The 22770-nt window shown below is 36.8% G+C and overlaps 1 protein-coding gene across 1 annotated transcript in view; it reads left to right on the top strand.

Moving 5' to 3' along the window:
- The window catches only part of LOC114652646 (putative methyltransferase NSUN7), a 203939-nt gene that overhangs the window by 52902 nt on the left and 128267 nt on the right, over window positions 1-22770 (top strand). The window contains exons 3-5 of the mRNA XM_028802998.2: window positions 4-62; window positions 19177-19304; window positions 20997-21149. Coding sequence (XP_028658831.2) covers window positions 4-62; window positions 19177-19304; window positions 20997-21149 — 340 coding nt within the window. The remainder of the gene's footprint in view (window positions 1-3; window positions 63-19176; window positions 19305-20996; window positions 21150-22770) is intronic.

Raw genomic sequence — 22770 nt, 5'->3', positions numbered from 1 at the left:
CAGATCAGGATTTATTGGAAGATCTGCTGGTTGACAGCTATTTCTACTCTTCTCAAACAATTGTAAGTTATATAGCATTTGCTTATATCTTGCATGCTGACCCATCTCAGTTACTGATGGCATACTGTACTCAAGTATTGATTGAGTACATTTAGTAAAGATATCTTATCACTTATTAAACCGCATGCAAAAGAAGAGGAAGTTTCCAAGTCAATGGGAATGATTTCTTACCACTTCCATGCTGACTTGCTCGGGGCGTGTAATTTGTACTGTGTTCTGTGGGACTCCTCATTAAAATAATTTCTCATAATGAAGAAACCTATTATCAAGGGCACTATATATATGTTCTGCCCAGCTAGTGGGTCTAATTTTAAACACAGATCAGAATAAGCACCAGAGGAGAAAGACATGCCAAGGTAGAACATACATTAAATACTGTATAATGGAATTAAAGGAAAGGATGAGTCGACTTTCATGTGCTGGAGTAAAAAAAAAGGCAAATATTAAGTTTAATTAAAAAAAAATGGTCAGAATTCTTCATTTTCATAGTTTAGCCTTCACTAGGCATATTCTACACATAGAGTAAACATGGTAAGGTATGCAGGTTGGAAAAGGGGGGATCAAGGCTACAGTGATGATAGGGCTGAGTGGTCATTGTGGATATGAAAGACATTCATAAAAATAGAAATTAAAAGGTTAGTCAGTCATTTGGCAATGCAGATACAGTGGTGTGAAAAACTATTTGCCCCCTTCCTGATTTCTTATTCTTTTGCATGTTTGTCACACAAAATGTTTCTGATCATCAAACACATTTAACCATTAGTCAAATATAACACAAGTAAACACAAACTGCAGTTTTTAAATGATGGTGTTTATTATTTAGGGAGAAAAAAAATCCAAACCTACATCCTGTGTGAAAAAGTAATTGCCCCCTTGTTAAAAAATAACCTAACTGTGGTGTATCACACCTGAGTTCAATTTCCGTAGCCACCCCCAGGCCTGATTACTGCCACACCTGTTTCAATCAAGAAATCACTTAAATAGGAGCTGCCTGACACAGAGAAGTAGACCAAAAGCACCTCAAAAGCTAGACATCATGCCAAGATCCAAAGAAATTCAGGAACAAATGAGAACAGAAGTAATTGAGATCTATCAGTCTGGTAAAGGTTATGAAGCCATTTCTAAAGCTTTGGGACTCCAGCGAACCACAGTGAGAGCCATTATCCACAAATGGCAAAAACATGGAACAGTGGTGAACCTTCCCAGGAGTGGCCGGCCAACCAAAATTACCCCAAGAGCGCAGAGACGACTCATCCGAGAGGTCACAAAAGACCCCAGGACAATGTCTAAAGAACTACAGGCCTCACTTGCCTCAATTAAGGTCAGTGTTCACGACTCCACCATAAGAAAGAGACTGGGCAAAAACGGCCTGCATGGCAAAGTTCCAAGACGCAAACCACTGTTAAGCAAAAAGAACATTAGGGCTCGTCTCAATTTTGCTAAGAAACATCTCAATGATTGCCAAGACTTTTGGGAAAATACCTTGTGGACTGATGAGTCAAAAGTTGAACTTTTTGGAAGGCAAATGTCCCGTTACATCTGGCGTAAAAGGAACACAGCATTTCAGAAAAAGAACATCATACCAACAGTAAAATATGGTGGTGGTAGTGTGATGGTCTGGGGTTGTTTTGCTGCTTCAGGACCTGGAAGGCTTGCTGTGATAGATGGAACCATGAATTCTACTGTCTACCAAAAAATCCTGAAGGAGAATGTCTGGCCATCTGTTCGTCAACTCAAGCTGAAGCGATCTTGGGTGCTGCAACAGAAAAATGACCCAACACACACCAGCAAATCCACCTCTGAATGGCTGAAGAAAAACAAAATGAAGACTTTGGAGTGGCCTAGTCAAAGTCCTGACCTGAATCCAATTGAGATGCTATGGCATGACCTTAAAAAGGCGGTTCATGCTAGAAAACCCTCAAATAAAGCTGAATTACAACAATTTTGCAAAGATGAGTGGGCCAAAATTCCTCCAGAGCGCTGTAAAAGACTCATTGCAAGTTATCGCAAACGCTTGATTGCAGTTATTGCTGCTAAGGGTGGCCCAACCAGTTATTAGGTTCAGGGGGCAATTACTTTTTCACACAGGGCCATGTAGGTTTGGATTTTTTTTTCTCCCTAAATAATAAAAACCACCATTTACAAACTGCATTTTGTGTTTACTTGTGTTATATTTGACTAATGGTTAAATGTGTTTGATGATCAGAAACATTTTGTGTGACAAACATGCAAAAGAATAAGAAATCAGGAAGGGGGCAAATAGTTTTTCACACCACTGTATACTCAATAAACCTTTTATATTTGATCCTTTTGCCTCTCCTGACTTGCTCTCCAGGCCAGAGGTCAGATTTATAGAACTTGAGCATGCACAAAAAGACGCTTGAAATGTGTGTACACAACCTACCACATAAAAGTCAGGATTTATAAAATAATACTTGAGCACGTGTGTATATTTATGGCAACTCTGACCAAATTGTATACAACATTTCAGAGAAACTGAAATGACGACACCTTTGATCAAGCAGAGCAATGCAGCCAAACCAGCTAAGTGACGACTCACACTATAAATACCTTCACTCCGTCATGCCTGCTGTGCTGGAAGCCATTGACTGACAAGACTACATTCAATTTTCGGTGTGGGTGAACATACATAAAAAATAGTATGTTTTTGCCAAGATAAGTAGGCAATTTATAGCAGTGTTCAGTTCTTCTATTGTAATCGGAGCACTTTACTACACTCATATTGTAGTAAGAGCACCTTGCAAGAATGCAGTTGCTTTTGTTAACTGTAAACTGTGACATTGCATTAATGCACAGGTCATCTGTGATGCCAAGACTGACAAATGTTGTGGCACAATAGCCTAGGTGAACCTATGATTAATTTATTTTGAGGCAAAGTAGCTTTGGCAGACATGACGGTGCTGAACGTTGTGGCTGGCTTGTTGGTAAAGTAATTGGCTGAACCCTCATTTTTTCATATGGCCTGTACTATTCATTGTAACACCAATCATGTGATTACATGTGCAGGCGATGGTGGCTACCCATTCAGATGGTGACACCTTACGCTTTTCTCCCAGAATGCAGAAGAAAGACCCTACAATCCTGCACATGCTCTTGCAGACTCAGTTGTGTAGTGCATCATAGGACTGGGTGCCAAGAGGGAGGCTGTTCTATTAGCCAGTGGAGTTCTGCAGCATCATGACTGTATATGTATGAGGTTGATTCCCATAATTCATATATGGTTATTTCAGGGTGGCAAACAGGCAGGGCTCGAGGCACATTCATGCACACACATTTACAAGACGATTGTGATTTACAAAGGTAAATTACATAGAAATGTGTGTACGGCAGGTTTTATGAATTGGATTTTGTTTTTTTGGTGTACACATTTTCCTGTGTCTTTGCGTAAACATATTTTGACACACAGATCCACACATAGTTTTTATACATGAGACCCCTGGGACTGTGCGACTACCACCTGTTCACAGATCTGATGGACTGCTTCCAAGCAACATGCTATGCAACTGATGAAGATATCAAGTCTGCAACAGAAGAGGGGCTGCACAGGCAAGACAGCACACATTATTTCAGTGGCACAGAAACACTTTGTGTGGTTTATTAGTATGTATGTAACAGTATATGAAAAAGTAAAACTTGTTTGATTTTAACAGTTGTTTCTCTGAATAGGTCAGGCTCAGAGCTTTTTAATCAGGCCCCTCTTTAATATGTCCTCTGTATGCACTACTGCTACTTCTGCTATTAATCTTATTTATGAAATGTGTCATTCACACTCATCTTTTGGAGCAGTAGCTTTTTATTGCTCATCAACAAGCCAACATTTCATGTAAAATGGAGTGTGAAATGAAACCCTTACAAGGGTTATTACCAGGGAAATTCACTAATACTGTTTTGAAAGTGATACTGTTATACGAGAATGTGCAATATAAAATAAAGTTACAAATACAGTGTTTTTTAGCATTCATACTCACTCATTTACATTGGAATGTATCTTTCAGACCTTGGAGATCTAATGTCATCAAGTGAAAAGCATTTTATGCTATTTTAGAAAGGGAATAAACCAAGTCTCTTAGGAATAAGAGCACAAGAAAATTAGGAAGCCATCAAAAAGGAAGATATGATGGAGCAATGATGTCAGAATTATGGAAGCGTTTGGCCACCAGAGTGTTGATGAAAGGTTCACTATCATGTACAAGTACACTATCATGGGTACAAACAGATGATTTCTTTCATGTTTCAAATTACATTTCAGACTTTTATAGACAATACAAGATAAAGAGGATCTACCTTTTCAAAATACCCATCCCTTGCGGCAGCACTTTGGCACAGTGGTTAGCACCTCCATCTGGTGGTACTATAGGCAAAGGCTCTGTCTCCACACAACTCTGAACTGGTTAAGCAGGAAAGGAAATTGATTGATTGCCCTGGTTCTCTCTTTAGCAAGCATCACTATATGACACATTTGAGACTGAAGTTTCATAAGATTATACCTTACTAGTGGGATAGTACTTTATATATTGCTCTGGAATACTAGTGTGGCTGTTTAAAAGCGTTTCTGACACTGTGTTATTCTGACATGTGTGTTATCATCACACATCACATATTACATAGCTTGTCATCCCCGTTTGTACATTTACATGGTGCACCACCCAACATTTGGCACACATTAAATAAAAGAAAATGCATATTGCAAAGAGAATGCTCTGCAAAATCATGACACCAAGAAATATAATCTGCCATTGTGCACGAGAATGTAATACCAAATACAAGGGTGGCACTGAATGAAATCTCAAACAGGATAAATATTTCACAAGCTGTAGGCGAGCACTGAAGGAAAAAAAAACTTTTAAAGGAAGTTTTCACCTTTTTATTGAAATATTTCTATTTTGCTTAGATCTTTGTAAATAAACTTTTGAATTTTGCTTTTCGTTATTTTAACATATTTATTTATAGGAAACTACTGTGGTAAAGAGAACCAGTTTGAAATTTTTAAGTTACAATATTTGAGCAAAGTTAGTCAGCTATCAAATTAAATAATATAACTTCATTTTATCAAGTTGAATTAAGTATATTTGAGAGTGTTTTGTTAATGTTTTACATTTTTTGTGTTTAGGGCGTCATAGTCGCTAGTGTCTAAGAACTCCAGAGTCTTTCCTGGGAACTTCTTTGGAGGCTGTATGTTCTGTTTGTGTCTATGTGTGCTTCCTGCCCTCCATTGTTGACTCTAAATCTCACCCATAAGAGTCCTGTGTGTATATGAATGTGTCCTGCAATGACCTGGAACATTGCCCAGGGCTGGTTGCTGCTTTGTATCTGATGTTGCTGGAAAGGGTTTCACCCCACTCCTGAACTAGAAGATATGTTTCGATAAGGGATGAGTAAATGCTTATATATATATTAATGTCACATTGAGTATGTAATCTTTTGCATGTGAATTCTTTATGTGATGTCTGATGGAAATTAGACGAAAGAAGAATACATTTGCTAAAGAAATCAGAAGGCACTTTGTACATCTGTGTTAAATCAGATGCATTGCCATCTTTCATGAAATGACTGGATCTCATCTTAATATAATTCTTCTTTTCACTTGGTGAAATTTCCTTGACCCTTCTGTTCAATTTCTTTTTGTTTTAGATCAGTAACCTTGGGTAGCATACCTAGACACATTCTACAGATGTCTGACTTCCTGTCCTCCATATTTCTTTTCAGTTGAGTACGTTAGCACTGTGGCATTGAAACCAAAAAACTTTATATATGTGTAAATGCACTTGCTGATTCTGTAGTAACTTTGGCAAAATCTGACAGAGTCGAGTGCATAAGAGTACACTAGTGGTGGTCTGGATTCTGTTAACCCTTTAATTAGGAAGCTCCCTCAAAGGAGTGTTTAAAATTCCATCTGTTTTATTCCTGTTCTGTCTAATTCAGTTATGAAGAATTGTAATAAATCAACTTTTTATTAAATATTTGATGTTTAAATTTTCACATTTTCATTTTATTTCCCCAAACCTGCCTTGATTCTTATTGATTGTGGATTATGTTTAAAATCTGTTATATAAACCATGTGGTTTATAGTTAACTAACAGCATATCAAAGTCAATTGCACCTCAGTTATTCTTCCAATTTATTTGATAATCAGTGATTTCAATTATATTTTTATACATCTTCATTGGAATTTTAAAGTTTGAACCTCTTGTTTTGGATCATTATGAGTGTTTACATTTGTGTAATCAATTTTATTTCTTGTCAGAAAGTACACATTTTTAGAAAACCAAATACAAACATGCTAATATAACATAAGCCATTTTTGTCTGTTCAGCAGTGACAATTAAATTAAGCTGTCTTCCAGGTAAAAGCAGTTTTGTTTCAATTGAATTAAGCTTATTTGATAACTGTGCATTTAGATTTAAACACTATACCAATAGTCCACAATTTATCACAGACCAGGCCAATTTGTAATAAAATATAGACATATTTCTGTTCATCCAGCAGCTATAAATAAGGATGCTTGCTTTTAAGTGAAAGCAGTTTTGCAAATATTCATGGAAAAGATCTTTCAAATTAGCACTTCGCCCAAATTGCTGAGGACAATGATACGCAAACAAGCACTGCAGAGAGAGTCCATCAAGCTGGAGGAAAGGAATTGTGTGAACAGCATAAGGCAAGATAAGAAAGAGAAGCTGCAGTAATGCGCCCAAGGAGAGCAAAAGTAACAGATGCACAAGGAAGAGAAAAAGCAGCGTGTAAATTACAACATGCAAATGATGATTATTTTTTGATACCCAGAATTTATTTGCCATCTTTCAGAATAAGACATTGACAGTTTCCTTTGTAACCTGTACTTTGTAAGACTATTAACAAGCCTCGGAGAACAGTCTTTAGAAATTTTGTTTATCAGCTTTTGTAGTTGAATGTAAGCAACACTGCATTTAAAACACTAGACCAGTAATCCATAATTTCTCAGCTAGTAATATAATATTTAGCAAACCAGCTTATTGGGTGAGTTTCCTTCAATTATTTAAATATCTCTAGATGATCATTTGACTTGCCTTACTTATACATACTACCTGCAATCAGTGTTTTAAGAAAATCTTTTTGTGTCAACTTTGTGTTACTATTTAATGTTTTGTTTCAGTATTTGTTCCATCATTTTAATATCCACGCACATTCTTCTTTGTAATTGTTATTCATTTATTATAATCATTGCTGCTCTTTTTCTTGTATGCCATCATACTTTATGAATCAGCATCAGAAACTTCCATTGATGTGGAACACTGTGCAAAATTCTCCAGAAAATAAATTATTTCCCTTTAGGCCTTCATAAAGTACAAATTTGATTTTGCTAAAAAATAACTTTAGAAATCATTTTTCAATGTTTGCTTAAATTGAATTAGTCTGGTTTAGTAAATGGATGGATGACCATTTGTTTAAGCAACGGCTATTAAATGTTTGTTGAGATATTAAATGCTTCAGTTTCTAAAGCTGAAGGGGTAATGCCAAGTTAATTTTTTCTTGTGTGTTCTTTAAAAATAATATTAATACTCTCATTATTGTAAGCAACTCTATACATTACTATGTACACAACAGAGTTAATGTAAAATTCCTCCATGTCATTAATTATACTTATAGTACTATATTCTAAATTTGTATTTTTCCAACAAAACACAGTAAAATCATGGAGTCTGACATATAAGTACTTGTTGCTTAAAAATAATATGTTTTGCTGCAATTTATTTGTTAATAATGACAAAAAACACTTCACTTGCATGTATTAAAATGGTGTTCTCATTTACAGTAAGTACTGTGTGATGCATAAGGGGTGCATATAGCTGCCCTAACCCGACACAGACATGCAGATGCAAGTTGTCACACAGCACACACTGTTTATTTGCATAGGGGAGCCGCTTTCCCGCTCCTCAGAGTACAGCACAGTGCACCACAGTACAAGTCTCAGTCCTTTTATTTTTCTTCTCTTCCGTTCTTTCGTCCTTCCGTCCTTCCACCTCTACTCCCTCTCTGGCAAGCTTCATCCACCTTCTCCCGACTCTGGCTCCTTGAGTGAGGCAGCTCCTTTTATTCAGCTCCTGGGAGTGCTCCAGGTGGCTCACCAGTATTACCTGGAAGTCCACTGTAGGGCTCTGCAGCTCCCTCTGGCGGCCCCCATGGAACCCATGGCTTCACCAAACTCCAACTCCCAGCGTGCCCTGGGGTAATCTGAGGTGCCACAGCTGCCCAGGATGGCTGCCCTGTAGTATCCCAAGGGAGGTATTGCCTCAGCGATACTCTTTCCCCGGGCCTTCCATTTCATTGCCATCCTGGCCAGGTAATGGCCATGGCCGCCCATCACAACTGATTTTAGCTTCCTGCAGTAATTTTTGAAAACTGATATGCGTATGGGGAAATACTATTCTGGGATTAATAAAAACTGATACAGTATACTGTTGACAGCATCCTTTATTAAGACTATTCTGTTCAGGTCACAATTATTTGTACATAGAGATGCTTATCAAAAGAAAAGTAAAATCAGGATAACTTTTCTATATCTGTGTGCCAGGTCTTGTGCACATAAAGCAGGGTCAAAACTTTGACTGGACACTAGTCTAACAAACAGCAAAATCAGGCTCACACCACACTCATTCACACAGAACCAGTTAACCCAATCACTGAGGAGAAAGTGTTAGCTCCATGAATGGACCTTGTTCAATATTTGAATTCCTACTGTGAAAAGGTCACTTTGCTTAGAGTGCCATCTCACAACATCAAAATAGCCACAAAAGTGCAAATCAATCACAACACAATTGATAACTTTGTACTTAACTTATATAAAGGAATACAAATCCACATTTAGGCTGAGTTGGATGAGCCAAAGTTAAAGTCGACAGAGATGAACAGAGCAGTTAGTTGAGCAGCTCTTGAAGCTTCAGCTGTTGTTTTCTCCAGATGCATAGAAGTGTGCAGAAGCTTTGAATTTTTATACAATGCGCAATTCAAAAGTCTCAGGGCTGAACAGGTCAAAATGCTAGAATATGGTAACACTTTCTAGAATCTCAGGATAATATTGTTTTGGTATAATAAAGCAATTAGTTTCTAACTAGCAGTTTTTCCTCTCTCTCTCTCTAGAACTCCCTGCTAAACAAACAATTTTGAATTGCTTTTGGATTTATAATGAAGAAGAATGAAAGCAAACACAAGCAATGCATAAAAAAAGAAAGCAGAGTACTGTTATTTAGTCATAATGATAATAATAATTTATAAAAAAAATAATCTGTGTGATTGTCTGTTTGTTTGTACAAAAATCATGCAAAAACAGCAGAACTGATTTTTATTATACTTTTCATGTAAGTTGGCCCAACGTAAAATATAGGGTATGTAGCATATTAGGGGGAGGGATGGCAACCCATAAACCAGTGCCCATGCAAGGACTACAGTGCCATCAGGGCAGCAGGTGAGTGTTTTTTGTCTCAGCATTGGTTGTGTTTTACCATATTAAATTCCCATTAGACAGTTTTTCTCCCAATAATTTTCATCTGGACTCTTTTTTTGGAAATATACAGGTCAAAAAGAGATGTATGGTGTTACCAAAATCTTAAGAAGCAGTTTTCTTGTCTTTCCATCCCCAAAAAGACTTTAAAACTCCAAAACATAATTTTTAGTGAAATTCACGGATATGAAATTGCATATAAAATGAAACGTCAGTTTTGCAAAACTGAATCTGAAAACAAACTTGGCAGTTTCACTCACCACTACCTATTATTTTGTGATTTTATGTTTTACATAACCTATGGCAGGAGAATCGTGTTGCCATATAATGACATTGGCCATCTGGTGCATGCTGGTTAAGCGAGCAGATAGAATTTTAAATTGTGTACATGTGATAATAATTGTGAAATGAACTGATGACACTGAATTTTTTATCAAATCAAAACTTTACAATTTTGAAAAAGTCAACACTATTGTACATATGCATATCATTACTAAGTACAATGGCTATAAGCCACAATGAAGCACAATGAAACATGCTGAGTCGCTGTTCAGATAATGGCAGAAAGAGAATGACTGAAGACGACATTAGTAACTACTGTTTCTTGATGGCAGACATTTATGCAGGCCCATTTTATCATGACACTTTTATAATTTTAGGTTTCAATGCCAATACAGCATCATGGCATCTTTGTAACACTATTGAATACCGCCACTGCTGATGACTCCTATAATTATAAGGAGGTCCTTCTGTGAACCCCAGTCTGCCCTTTTATAGCTGCTGTCTGAGGACTTTGGGTTCAGCAGGCCATCCAGTTTATTAATGTGGGATTACACATCTATTTGTGAAACCACACTAAAGCAGGAAATTCAATGAAGTAGTACTCATGATACCAGCCCGGTAAGGAGTTACCACACTTATGAAATCCAGTCACAAAAAGAACAAATGTTCGACTCATGAGAGAAGGGAAATTGATAGTTGTCAGAGAGGTACTGTAGATAATGGATGGGACACTTGCATTTCAGGTAGCAATGAGAAAAGGGTCAACATTTAAAAAATATTTTCTTTCATACCATATCCCATTATTCAAATATTCTGGGGTAATGCCTGGTAGATCACCTAGTATTTCATAGGAAGACAATTTATATGAGTACAAAGCTTATTAAATGCATAGAACCCAGTAACACACTGAGTATGTTTGATATTTACTGCTTTTTACACCCAACCCGTGATAGGAGTGCCTACAGAACACTTATACAGATGAAAGGGAAAATTAGAAAAATGCAGACAAACTGTCTGGGGTATGAACCTAGATCACTCAGGCCTTTAGGTGGCATTGCCACCGTTTTACCTCTTTCATAATTACAGATAATGAAAAGTCATTCTGTAGTGCCACCCACAATAGCTTTTTGCCTTTTAATTTAAGAATCTTTCAGTGTTATTCTTTTAGATTCCTAATTATTAATTAGACTAATTATTCTGTTGTAAACTTTCATTCAGTTCTTAAATATTTTTTATTGTGTGGCAAGTGAGAATCTGATATTTTCAGTGAATTGGAAAAACGTTTTAGTGTAGTGTAATCTTTAGACATACAGAGGGGTTATTCCAATCAATTGACAGGATACATTTACATTTTTAAACTGCCTGTATAACTCAAAGAATCTTTTCTGTGCACCTATAGAATACCTGAAAATAAACATTCTCATAATGTCACTGGAGATGCCGGTTTTACTGGCTGAATTCAGTAAGGTGAGGCAACATGAATACCCACTCAAAATTCATTTTGTTCCAACTGAATTGCAGCTCATAAAGTTTAACCTTGAAGAGCTGGCTGCGTAGGATGATTTAGTCTTTTTTATGGTGATCGTCATTTGCATACACGAGAAAGAAATGCCATGTTCTGGAGATCTATAGGGCCACAACCAAACTTACCTTGAAGTTCATAATAATCGTAACCACTAGATGATCTCGGGTCCTTTTCGGAGAATTCCATTTGTGAGTGTTAGAAGAAAAAATACTGCAATTACTACACAATATGAATTTAATTTCATTATCTGAAGCAATTGAGCTAGGGTGCTACTAGTACCAAGTAAATGAGTAAAGGCTAATAGAATCCTTTACTCTAAATGACACAGCTTGAAATTTAATTCCTTGAACCATAAAATATATGTTGTGAATCCAATGAAACAGCTGGTTCAGTACCCAACAATCGTGGTGATAGGTTTTCCTTATTTTATTGATAATGAAGATAATTAATGATTACAAAAGAATTGCTTTAGCTATAAAATCTCTGAAAAGGTCCTGTATTCTTTGTGATGAGGTATTTTTTAATTACTGAGAATTAAAAATGTTTGGTGCTCTTTGAGATCTAAAAATAACTGTGATGTTGGGTACTGTTGCAAAGCTCTTTTGGGGTTTTACATTTCTGGTAAATGGATTTTAACATGAAAAATACTGTATAGTACTGGAAGGGTAGATGTGATAGAAATACTGATAATAAATATCTGTTCTCATTTAAACCAATATAAAAACAGCAGTGTAATTAATTCTGAGATTGTTAATCATAGCTACATTGCTTGAGTTTATCAGCACACATGTTAAGGTGAGCCTAATTCCGGCTACAGAATAAGTATGGAACAACTAATCTTTGGAAATGAGACAGCTAATTCCATTCCACTGAAATGAATCCGAGAAACTTTTACATTTTCACAGCTGTGAAGATTGCTTTCTGACAAAATGAGCTACAGATATTGAAGGAAAATAAACATGCAAAATCAATGAAGTTTACAGAATGAGCAACAATTTACTTACTTTATAACAGTTCTTTAATATTATGGTGTACTTTAAGTGTGCAGACATGGAAATATTGGTGCCATTTTTATGGACTTACTGTAAGAGTGATCTCACAGTCTTTAAATGACTTTTCAGCTGGCCCCTGTGGGTATATGCATTAGCCTGCTATGTGATGGATTTTCAAATAAATAGTGAATCAAGTATTTGAGAACACCATCTTATGTTTTCATGGAGAATGGAGATTTTAAAAAGTTTATGATATAATAGAAGCTAATGATAAGCAGTGCTGTACTGTGGCAAATAATATGAAAAATGTCCATGGAAAATAAAAAAAAAACATCTCACATTTCTTGTGTAGCATAATGCACATATCAGGTATCCAGTCATTTGCTTACAACATGTAAAACACATGTAATTTTTGCTAAAACAATGTTAAATGCATGCTTTTGGAATAATCAGCACACATTATATATAGGAAACTCAAGTCACATGGAACTGTCTTTTTGAATTTAAGATGGGACGCCTGACCAATGAACGAGGGTAAGAGGAGGAGCTTTATACTGAAAAATTATTTCCATGTGATTCTGTTTGCTGTTTCTAATGTGCACTGATTTTTCCAGAAGCATCCATTTAACAATACTTTACCAAGAACTGCATGTATTTTACATATGGAGAGCAACCGGCTGGATAACTGACATGTGCATCATGCAACATGAGTAATGAGACATTTTTTTATTTTCCATGACTGTTTTTCATATTGTTTGCCACTGAAAACGAGAGATTAAAAGCTTTTCTCAGTCATCACTACAAAGTACAAGGGGTACGTAACCTATAAAAAAATACCCTTTTTGATGGAATATTCCTGAAGCCATGAAACACTTCTTTATACAAAAAGCCATGGGACTCTGGAACAAATTACTAAGTCATGTATTTTTTAAAAGTACCTGGATGAGATATTTGGACAGCTTAGCTGTTATTTAACCAAACTAGTTTAATGGTCTGAATGGTCTCACATTTGTCACAATTTTAGTGTTCTTATGTTTTCTTTTTGACAAATGCTGCTAGAAATAGCTCTGCCACCATATAACTCCTAACTGGGAAAACAGGTTTCAGCACATAGCTTAATATATAAAAGACTGAATTGTCTTTTAACTGTATATTTCTAATGCAAGTTGCCATGGCTGTGTGGTCCATGAGTGGGCACTGTGATGGAGTGGTGCCCTGTCCAGAGCTGGTTCCTGCCTTGTGTTCAGTGCTGCCGGGAAGGGCTTTGGCTTTCAATGAGCGTGAATTTAAATTAAACAGGTTTGAGAATATATGAGTATGTATATGTGTGTGCTATTTAAAAAACTTTTTTATATTGTAAGGTTTAGTTTTAAATAAGGTGTGAAAGGACTCAGATCACACAGCAAATAACAGCAAAAAAGTTTGGGGGCAGCCACCCATATACTTGAAATTGAGTGTCAAAAAGAGAAGATTTGGTTTCACGGGTCTTTATAGACATCAGTCCATAACAGGACTGGCAGGCAGACAAAAACATGGCGGTCTTAAAGCCGGGCAGGGGAAATGACGTCATCCGGGCAGGGAGCGGAAGTGCTTTCGTCTGGGCCAGAACTGGAAGTGATGTTGTCCAGGTCGGAACTACGGAAATGATGTTGTCCGGGCAGGATCTGGAATTAATGTCATCTAGCCCACGCTTATTTTCCCGTGTTTGGTCTGGAGAGGGAAAAGAGAAAGTATTAGTGTACTCTGCCATCCACTGGTCTGGCATGGAATTATCCTTTTTTGAGCCTTTTAGCTTCCTCCTATGCTCATGTGTGTGACAAACAATTAATACTTAAAATACAAGAAGACTGGGGCTGTGTCACTTGGCACCATCACATTGAACAATTAATTGCACACTGAAAACACCAGTAAATGCCACTAACATAACCAAGTGTTAGAAATGTTTTCCATTTTTTCCTTAATTTGTATATTTACAGTAACTTCATCTTCATATAGTAAAATAACAACTCTAAAGGTTTAAATGAATAAAAATGAGCATCCCATCCTGAGAAAGTTGAGCTTGTTTTATTAAAAATTTAGAAGTATGGGCTTTCTCTTTGGAAAGGGTGAAGCCATTTTTATCTTTATTTAGAGCTTTAAAAGTCTAAATTGTCTCTTCTAAAATAAATACCCTATAGCTCAAGATGTCACATTAAACTGACAACATGGGGCATTGCCTACAAAATGGACTACTTTAATTTTTACTCTTCCAGAAGAATTACTTCACCCTTTTTAAAGAATCCATTTATTCTTAAAATGTGGCCATGGTTGTCAGGTTTATGTGAAAACTGTAGTAGGATTGAAATCCCTTGGTTTAAAAATGGCATGTTTAGCTACAGAATGGCATGCCAGCCGAATCCAAAGTTATTTAAATTGTACTATATTTCATTTTTTCAGGATTTTTGTATATGTAGGTTTTTTTAAACAAAGCCTAAAATTAACCTCCTGGAAACAATTCCTGTTATATTTCAAGTTTGAAAATAATGCAGTTTACTTTTTTCAGTAAACCTGCTACCTAATGATGTAATAATGGCCATTATTATACAAATAGGTTCTCCAATAGTATATTTTTATTTTAAAATTATTGAATAGAATTTTAAATTAATAAAGTAATTCATGTCATTTTAACTTACTGGACTTTAATCCATGTTGTAGAGTAGTATTGGGTCAGAACTGGAATTATAGGGGGTGGCTACAGGACATATTGCACTTGGGGATGATAAATAATTTAATAATAATAACATTTATTTCTATACCACATTTCCATGCACTGGATGTATCTCGAAGTTAAAGAAGCAGTTACATGCAAAGAAAATTGGATAAGTCAAATAATGCATTGATAGTATACAAAAAATAAATACTACACACTTACAAAACACAGATCTATAATAAGAGAATTTAGGTCTTAAATATAGAATTTTTTAAGTCTCTAAGTGACAGAATAGAACAGAAGCTCTTCAGAGCTCAACAAGGGCAGTAAGCAGGTACTGAGCAGTACAAGTTGACCCATGCATATCACGGAGGAGGTAGTTCTCTGTTCCTTTGAATGAGAGCTTAGGCTCAGACCTGTAAGGATACCTGGTGTCAATAGGAGAATGCTCCAGGATTTCCAAAGGGCATTCTGGACACCAAAGAGAGAAGACATTCCCCTGAAGTGATCTACTGTATGACTGGGACTTTGAGTCATTGCTCCAGATAATACATAATAATAGTTGGAAGATCAGCTGGACAAGAGTTTGATTAGCAAGAGCAGGAAGAGAAGATAGATGTTCATAAGTAAAAAGGTATAGGACATGCTGGAGGTGTTCTGAGTGATGATAAAAGATGGGGAGTGGAACAGGGGTCGCCAACTTCGGTCCTGGAGGACCACCGTGGCTGCAGGTTTTCATTCCAACCCTTTTCTTAATTAACTTCTTTTGAACTAATTTTAATTAACTTGCTCTTGAAGACTCGGATCCCTTAATTGTTTCTTTTTCCTTAATTAGCAACCAATCAATAATAAGATACAAAATGAGCCAAAACAACTGGTGCCCATCATACAATATCTGAAAATAAAGAACGATGAAGGTCTCTGGAATGTTGGTCTACTCAGGTCCCCAAAACATTTTAACAGAGCTCTTAGAGAAAATCAACAATTTCAGAAATGTCTGCTAATGCACCACAAGAGCAGTAACAAGCCACAGAATTAAAGAACTAGTTTAATTAACGACAAGAATTGGCACCTCATTAAGCAGCTGGTTGGAGTTTGAGACCCTAACTTAGTTGGTCTTCTGTTGGATCCCTCACTTCAAATTTTATTTCTATTTGGGTGCCATTTAAGGAATGAAATGAAGCAATTCAGAGGAATGATTAAGAAATTCAGGGAACAAATCTTAAAAAAGCAATTCAATTAAAATTAATTCACAAGCAGTTAATTAGCAGCACAAACAGGGCACTCATTAAAAAAAGGGTTAGAATGAAAACCTGCAGCCACGGTGGTCCTCCAGGACCGGAATTGGAGACCCCTGGACTAGACACTCCAATATAGAGACCTGGGATTTTTCTTGGGGTATAAGGCCTAGAGAGGCAACCCATGTATGTTTCCTATTTGCTTAATTGTGTGCTCTTGATGTGCTCCTTTTTTTTTTTACGTTGGCCTTATTTTGATGGCATTCACAATGTTTAAAATAATTACAAAGAAAGGTTTCTCTGTTTTCTGCAAAAATGCAAATACCAGCAAAGAGAATATTCAGGAGACTGTTAAGCAAGCAGTACCACATAATTATACCATGACATATTGCATTTGTTAAAAAAATAGTTGTATACTACGCATATTAGCATTTCATGTAAAGTAAGATATTTGTTTCTATAGAAGATCCCAGCTCACATACTGTGTTATTCTGTCTTCCATTTGCTTGCTGTCTTTCTTTTTCTTCTTCTTCTTCTTTCAGCTGCTCCCATTACGGGTTGCCATAGCAGATCATCTTTTTCCATATCTTTCTGTCCTCTACATCTTGTTCTGTTACACCCATCACCTGCATGTCCTCTCTCACCACATCCATAAACTTTCTCTTAGGCCTTCCTCTTTTCATCTTGCCCGGCAGCTATATCCTTAACATCCTTTTCCCAAGATATCCAGCATCTTTAATTTACATTTTTAATCTTTGTATTTTTCACCCAACTTTTCGCCATGTGTTTGCTAAAGGTCTGATTGTCCTCAGTTGAGGGCTTCTTTCATGATGACACAAAAAGCAAAATGCTTGGAGTCTTATTTAACTGTTTCAACCTATACCTAAACATTTGCACACAACTATCCGGCCTTAATACATAAGTATCAAATTATTTGCTTTATTTGAATAAATGATTTAGTTCTAGATGTGTTTTAAGTCAGATTAGCATGCTTACAAATTCAGCATTCTTCGTGGTGCACCTGAAGACATAAAGGTCCAGTGACCCAAAAGTCACAGCAAAGTCAGTTATCCAATTACACCGCTAAGAAGTGCTGAAGCTGTGGCCACCACAAATATTAAGAATGGGAGATTCTTCAAAAATAATTATGGACCTTAGCATAAATGGAATTACTCTAGAGGTATGAATGCTTTTGAGAAGTGAAGCATTTTAGGAATACGTTTTTTGAAAAATGTAATCTTAATTTTATCTGGAGGTATAGGTCACTTCTCTACGATGACTTGTGTTTTCTGTACCTGATTACATTTCACCCCCAAAATTCGTGGGGGTTATGTTCCTAGAGCACCCGCAAATTGTGAAAAACTGTGATTTTGGATGTTCTTAAAAAAATGACTATTTTTATAGTTTAAACCCTAAATATGCCCCCAAAACACTTTGCTTTAATTTCAAACTCATCTTAATACATTACCTAAAAAAAGAATGTAAAGGTAAACCTGTATACTGTACTGCGATGTCTCCCACAGTGCTAGAATGTAAAATACCGATGTTATTGCTCGCAAATGGCACTGGGAAACAACTATAGCTGGTTGTGGCGATTTAAGGGTTAAGAGGAACAAAACGGAAAACACAAGAACACTCAGCTGGAGATGCATCACAGTCAATCAGCAGCAAGGAGAAATGAATAATGCTGTAGTGGTCTGGTGCCGCTAAGATTCACACCGTCAAGAAGACGGCGATTTATTTATTTTTATGGTGGAGATTCCAGGGACGCACACAGCCTTGACCCAACCCGCACGCACTCACAAACAGAGACAAAAACAAAGCTATCCGGTAACCAAACAGCAAATAAAGAATGTAGTGAAGACAAATGAAATAAATGAAAACAACGATACCACCCCTGTTCCACTTACAGCGATTACACATTAAATTCAACAAAGCACCAACAAAACACCCACAGTAAATCATGAAAACGTTCATGAAAAATGGCAACGGATGAAATGTAATGATGAAAATAGATAGTCCAGAGATCCGCACACTGAATGGGAATGTAAAGATAGTCCCACCATAGTTCCTGAAATGGTGAAGACGGGTTTAGGAGAGCTTCTTTCTTTGCAGGATGGCTATGAATCCACTTACAGTCCTCATATACACAGTTCAGACAGCAGACAATGCAGACGCCAAACACAAAACGATCCAGGACAAAACGAATAAGTACTGGTAACCCAACAGAAGGCATGCAGAGAGACAGGAACTTGAAACACAAATCACAAAAACTTTTTTTTGCTTTTGGTCACCGGCACCCTTTTTAAAAGCCACGCTGACATCCTGTGACCCCAACAGCCCCAGCAGCCTCAGCAGAAGACCAATCAGAGCCACTGCAGGGACTGCTGGGAGTCACAGTTTCAAATTCTGTTGGCTACTTTCACCATACCAAGCCGCGTTTCCTCTACAGTTGCTTCCTGTTCTCTCTACATTACAGTATTGCCACGAAAAAAGCCATAAAAATTGCGGAGGATATTTGCGGTTTCTGCTAACAATTATTAGATAGGTTCTAAGGAAAAATCCACAAATGACTGAGGCCGCAAACTCTGAACCGTGACTTCGCGGGGGTCTACTGTACAACTATGGTAAACTTTTTTGCATTTTAATCTATACTTCTATGATTTCGTTTTTTACATTTAGAATTGTATTATGTGTCAAAATTAAATGTACAGTACATAGCAAAATATGTCAGAGCTTTTTGCTTATTTCTCATGACATATTCTGTTTATACTGTAGGCATGGACTTGTAACATCTGTGCATACAGTATAAACTTGTAAACTAAAATAGCAATGTTCCATTCTAATTTTATGTGGAAGATGTAACTTTTTGACCATTTTAATTGATCCCATAGCCTGATGACCTTAACAGCTTAGTTGTGGTGATGTTGTATGACTTCCAAGACCGAAACTTTCAACCCAGGGTGTGCTGTTCTGATGAGGAGATTGAAGATGTAAGACAAGTGGAAAAATATCTGTTCAGGTATGTTTTCTTTTTCCACTTATTTCCTTTGTGGATTATTAGGTTATCAGAACTTATATTTGTTTTAATACAGTTATGAGGACCTCCCAGGAACTGAGAAGGTAATTTGATGGCACAGGGCAAAGGAAAAGTTACCACTGAGCAAGAGAATGCAAACAAACTTGCAGCAGGTAGCACACATGTATACAGAATATATTCAGTGTAAACAGAGGGTGGTAATGGGTGGAATGGTCTCCCAGAGGAAAATCCAGGGTACCAAAATGAGAATAGCACCATTACAAACTGAAGGAACCAGACACTTTCCAAATAGGACATGCAATACCCTGCTATCTTTAGAGGCCAGGTACTTTAAAGGCCCAGAAGTACCCCTGAGGAAGGTATTAAAGTTTGTCTGTTGCCAATGTGAAAAATAGTTTTGGGGTTGCGTTGGACATGGAAAGAGAAGCAAGAAATCTTAGAAGAGACAGAATGTGAATTAGGAGACTGCTTTGTGGTGTGCCTTAGTGGGAAATGAAGATTCAGTCATGATAATGCTTTGTATTTGAAGATATAGTAGAGCTGCAGGGGTTGCTTTGATTGTTTTATTTATTCATTTTTTACTTTGTGTTCTCCGTGGTGCTACTTCAGGTTTGTAGAAAGAAACATAAAGAGACTGAATTCTTTTACAAGGCCTAATTATATTGTAATATTATATTATTATATATTGGCTGCTGTCATTCAGGTCTCACCATCATAGCACCACCCTCCAGTTCAACATACAAGAAGAAACAGAAGCTGGTCTCAATGTAAATGCATGCTTGAAGCTCAACATTTGGTTGTTTTCTGTGCAGAGTTTGCATATTCGCCCCATGTCTGCCTGGATTTTTTCCATGTACTTAAGACATCCTTCCACATCATAAAGAGCAACAAATAACCGGATTAACTCTTTCAGGGCTGATGTCGACTTTTGTCAAAAGGAGGAGTTGACGATGGTAATCCACTGTAAACTGTGACAAAACCAACTGTTACATTGAACTCTCGTTGCTAGAAGGAATGCTAGATTTGACCGAGATTCCTTGCGCTCACATGAGTAGCAAGGCGCACACAATGGCAAAAATGGCACTGACATCTGGCGAGAGATCAAAGCGAATGCGAAAAGCAAAATACTCTGTGGGCGACGTCTTGTCTATTATCTCTGAACTGGACTATGACTTGTCAGATTTTGATACAAGTGATCGAAAACGAATGTGAGGTTCCAGCTTCAGCTGATCGGTCCCCAGCTAGTCATGGTACTGACAATGTTTGCCGGGGTGAACTGACACTTAACAATGATAAGACGTAGAAACCAGATTGTAATGCACTGTGACCGTGGCCACCGTTGCTGCAGTCCCAGCTATGTGAAGACAGCCTGGCAGCAAGCCTGCCACTCATTCTTGGCAAACTAGCAGCCACAGCATGCAGCAACAGATGTTTTATGTTGGTTTCTGTGTGAAACCATCCTTTTTTGGAAAAAATATTCAGCCCTCAAAGAGTTAAGCAGCTTTTCAAATGTAAAGATACAAATGTAAAAATGTTGTTTTCTCCTTTTCATGTGCTTTTTGTATTCAGCTGAAGTTTCCTTTCAGTTCTTTCTTTCTGAAAATGTGTTGCCAATATTTCATTTCAGTGATTAAAAATGGATACTAATTTTATTTAATACTATTTTTGTTGCAGTTATAAAACAAAACTGGCTGCTTCCCTGGCTCGCTGTCGTATTAAGCATGACATTCCTTCTATTGATTTTATTTTGCCTGAAACTGTAAGGAAAAAGCAAGAGAATGCCTCAACTCTTCCCCTTTATGCGTGGGTGAATACTTTCAAAGCAAGGTAATTTTATATCCGTTCTTTTACAACTGTATTTTTTCTGTTGTACCAGGAGGACATGGTTATTCAAAGGTTAGTACTATTACCTTGGAGCTCCTGTACTCAAATTTCAGGCCAGCGTAGTCTAGTCCCTGACTGTATGCTTAATACATATCCTCTCCATGGATTTTCTACAGGTACCCCAGTTATATCCCACATTCCACTGCAACAATGTGCTAAACTGGCCCAGTATAAGTGAGTGCCATGCATTCCCTCCAGAGCTGGTGCCTGCCTTGCCCCAAATGCAGTCAGTAACCTTGCACAGGAGTATTTGGGGTCAGAAGATAAATGGAGATTTGTACTGTTTGTCAAAAAGTGTTCATATTGTAGTGTTCATGCACCTGTATTCATTACTGACATAAATATGAGATGTTCTCCAGGTCTTCTTTAAGGTATTATTAGGGTGCCTTTTATAAAATAAACTGAACAAAAGAGTTGCACCAAGTAATAAAAGCCTCAGAAATTGTGGCTTAATGTGACAATTGGATTTATGTTTAAGATGTATCAGACAAATCCCAAACATGCCTAATGCTTCTGCTTTTTACCAGATATACTTTTGACAATATACCTGAAAATGCAACACTTGGTACTAATCATACTGATTACGATTGCATTTGTTTTTTTGTTATTTATTAATCAAGATTTCATTTGAAAGAGATTGTCATGATTTGCTTTTGTTATACATTTTTTCGGCTTTTTTTTGTCTTAGATATTTTGGTACAATTAAGTGTTTTGTAGGTTGATGAATTTTCTTTTGATAATTTTTTGTAAAATATTTTATTCAAAAACATCAAATATTTTAACGTGTTTCCATAATGTCGTTTTGTAATGCATGGATGCAGAGGTCAGCTCAAAGCTCAAAGACTTCCTGGTTATCCAAGTTTGTGGATAGAAACTTTGATTGTTACGTTTTTGTTCATTGATCTCTTAGCTAAGACTCTGTGGTTTGATTTTTTTTAATTTTGATTTTTAGATCTGTTTTTTGTTGTGCTTAAGCCAGATTTGCATTTAATTTGTTTTTCTGTCATTTTTTAATTATTATTTTTTTGTGTTTTTATGTAACTTGTTATATTGGTCTATAATTTAGTAGTTATGTACTGTACTGTTACTTTACCTGTCCTGCCATTCTGTGTACTTTGTTGGTGGAAACCAAGGATATTGGGCCACCCTATTGTCATTTCTGCTGGTATCTGCCTGTGGTTATTTATTGATTCATTTAGAGAATCTAAGCATCAGATCATTCTAGGCATTTTTCTTTCTGATATTTTTGCTCTGTCTTTGGATTTTGCATATTGGATTGTATATTGGTATACTCATTTTTGTCCATGTGAGCATTTTTTGTTAGATTTTCTACTTTGTGAATAAATATTCTTTGCATTGTTTTACTTATATCTGCTAGCCAAAGTTTGATCGTTCTCTCCCTTGTAAGGCATTTTGATATATTTTTCAGACATCTCTTGTATCTTGCATTTTATTGCCAGCCAGCTACCTTTTTTTGGGCCTGTTTAGGCCAAAGCAAGCAGATAGTAGTTTGTTACTGACTAATTTAAGGTGACTTGGTCAGAGAAGGTCCTGGTCTGCATTA

The sequence above is a fragment of the Erpetoichthys calabaricus genome, chromosome 5 (genome assembly GCF_900747795.2).
Source record: "Erpetoichthys calabaricus chromosome 5, fErpCal1.3, whole genome shotgun sequence".
NCBI lineage: Eukaryota > Metazoa > Chordata > Cladistia > Polypteriformes > Polypteridae > Erpetoichthys > Erpetoichthys calabaricus.
The sequence above is the reverse complement of the archived record's forward strand: the minus strand, read 5'-3'. Positions and strand labels throughout refer to the sequence as shown.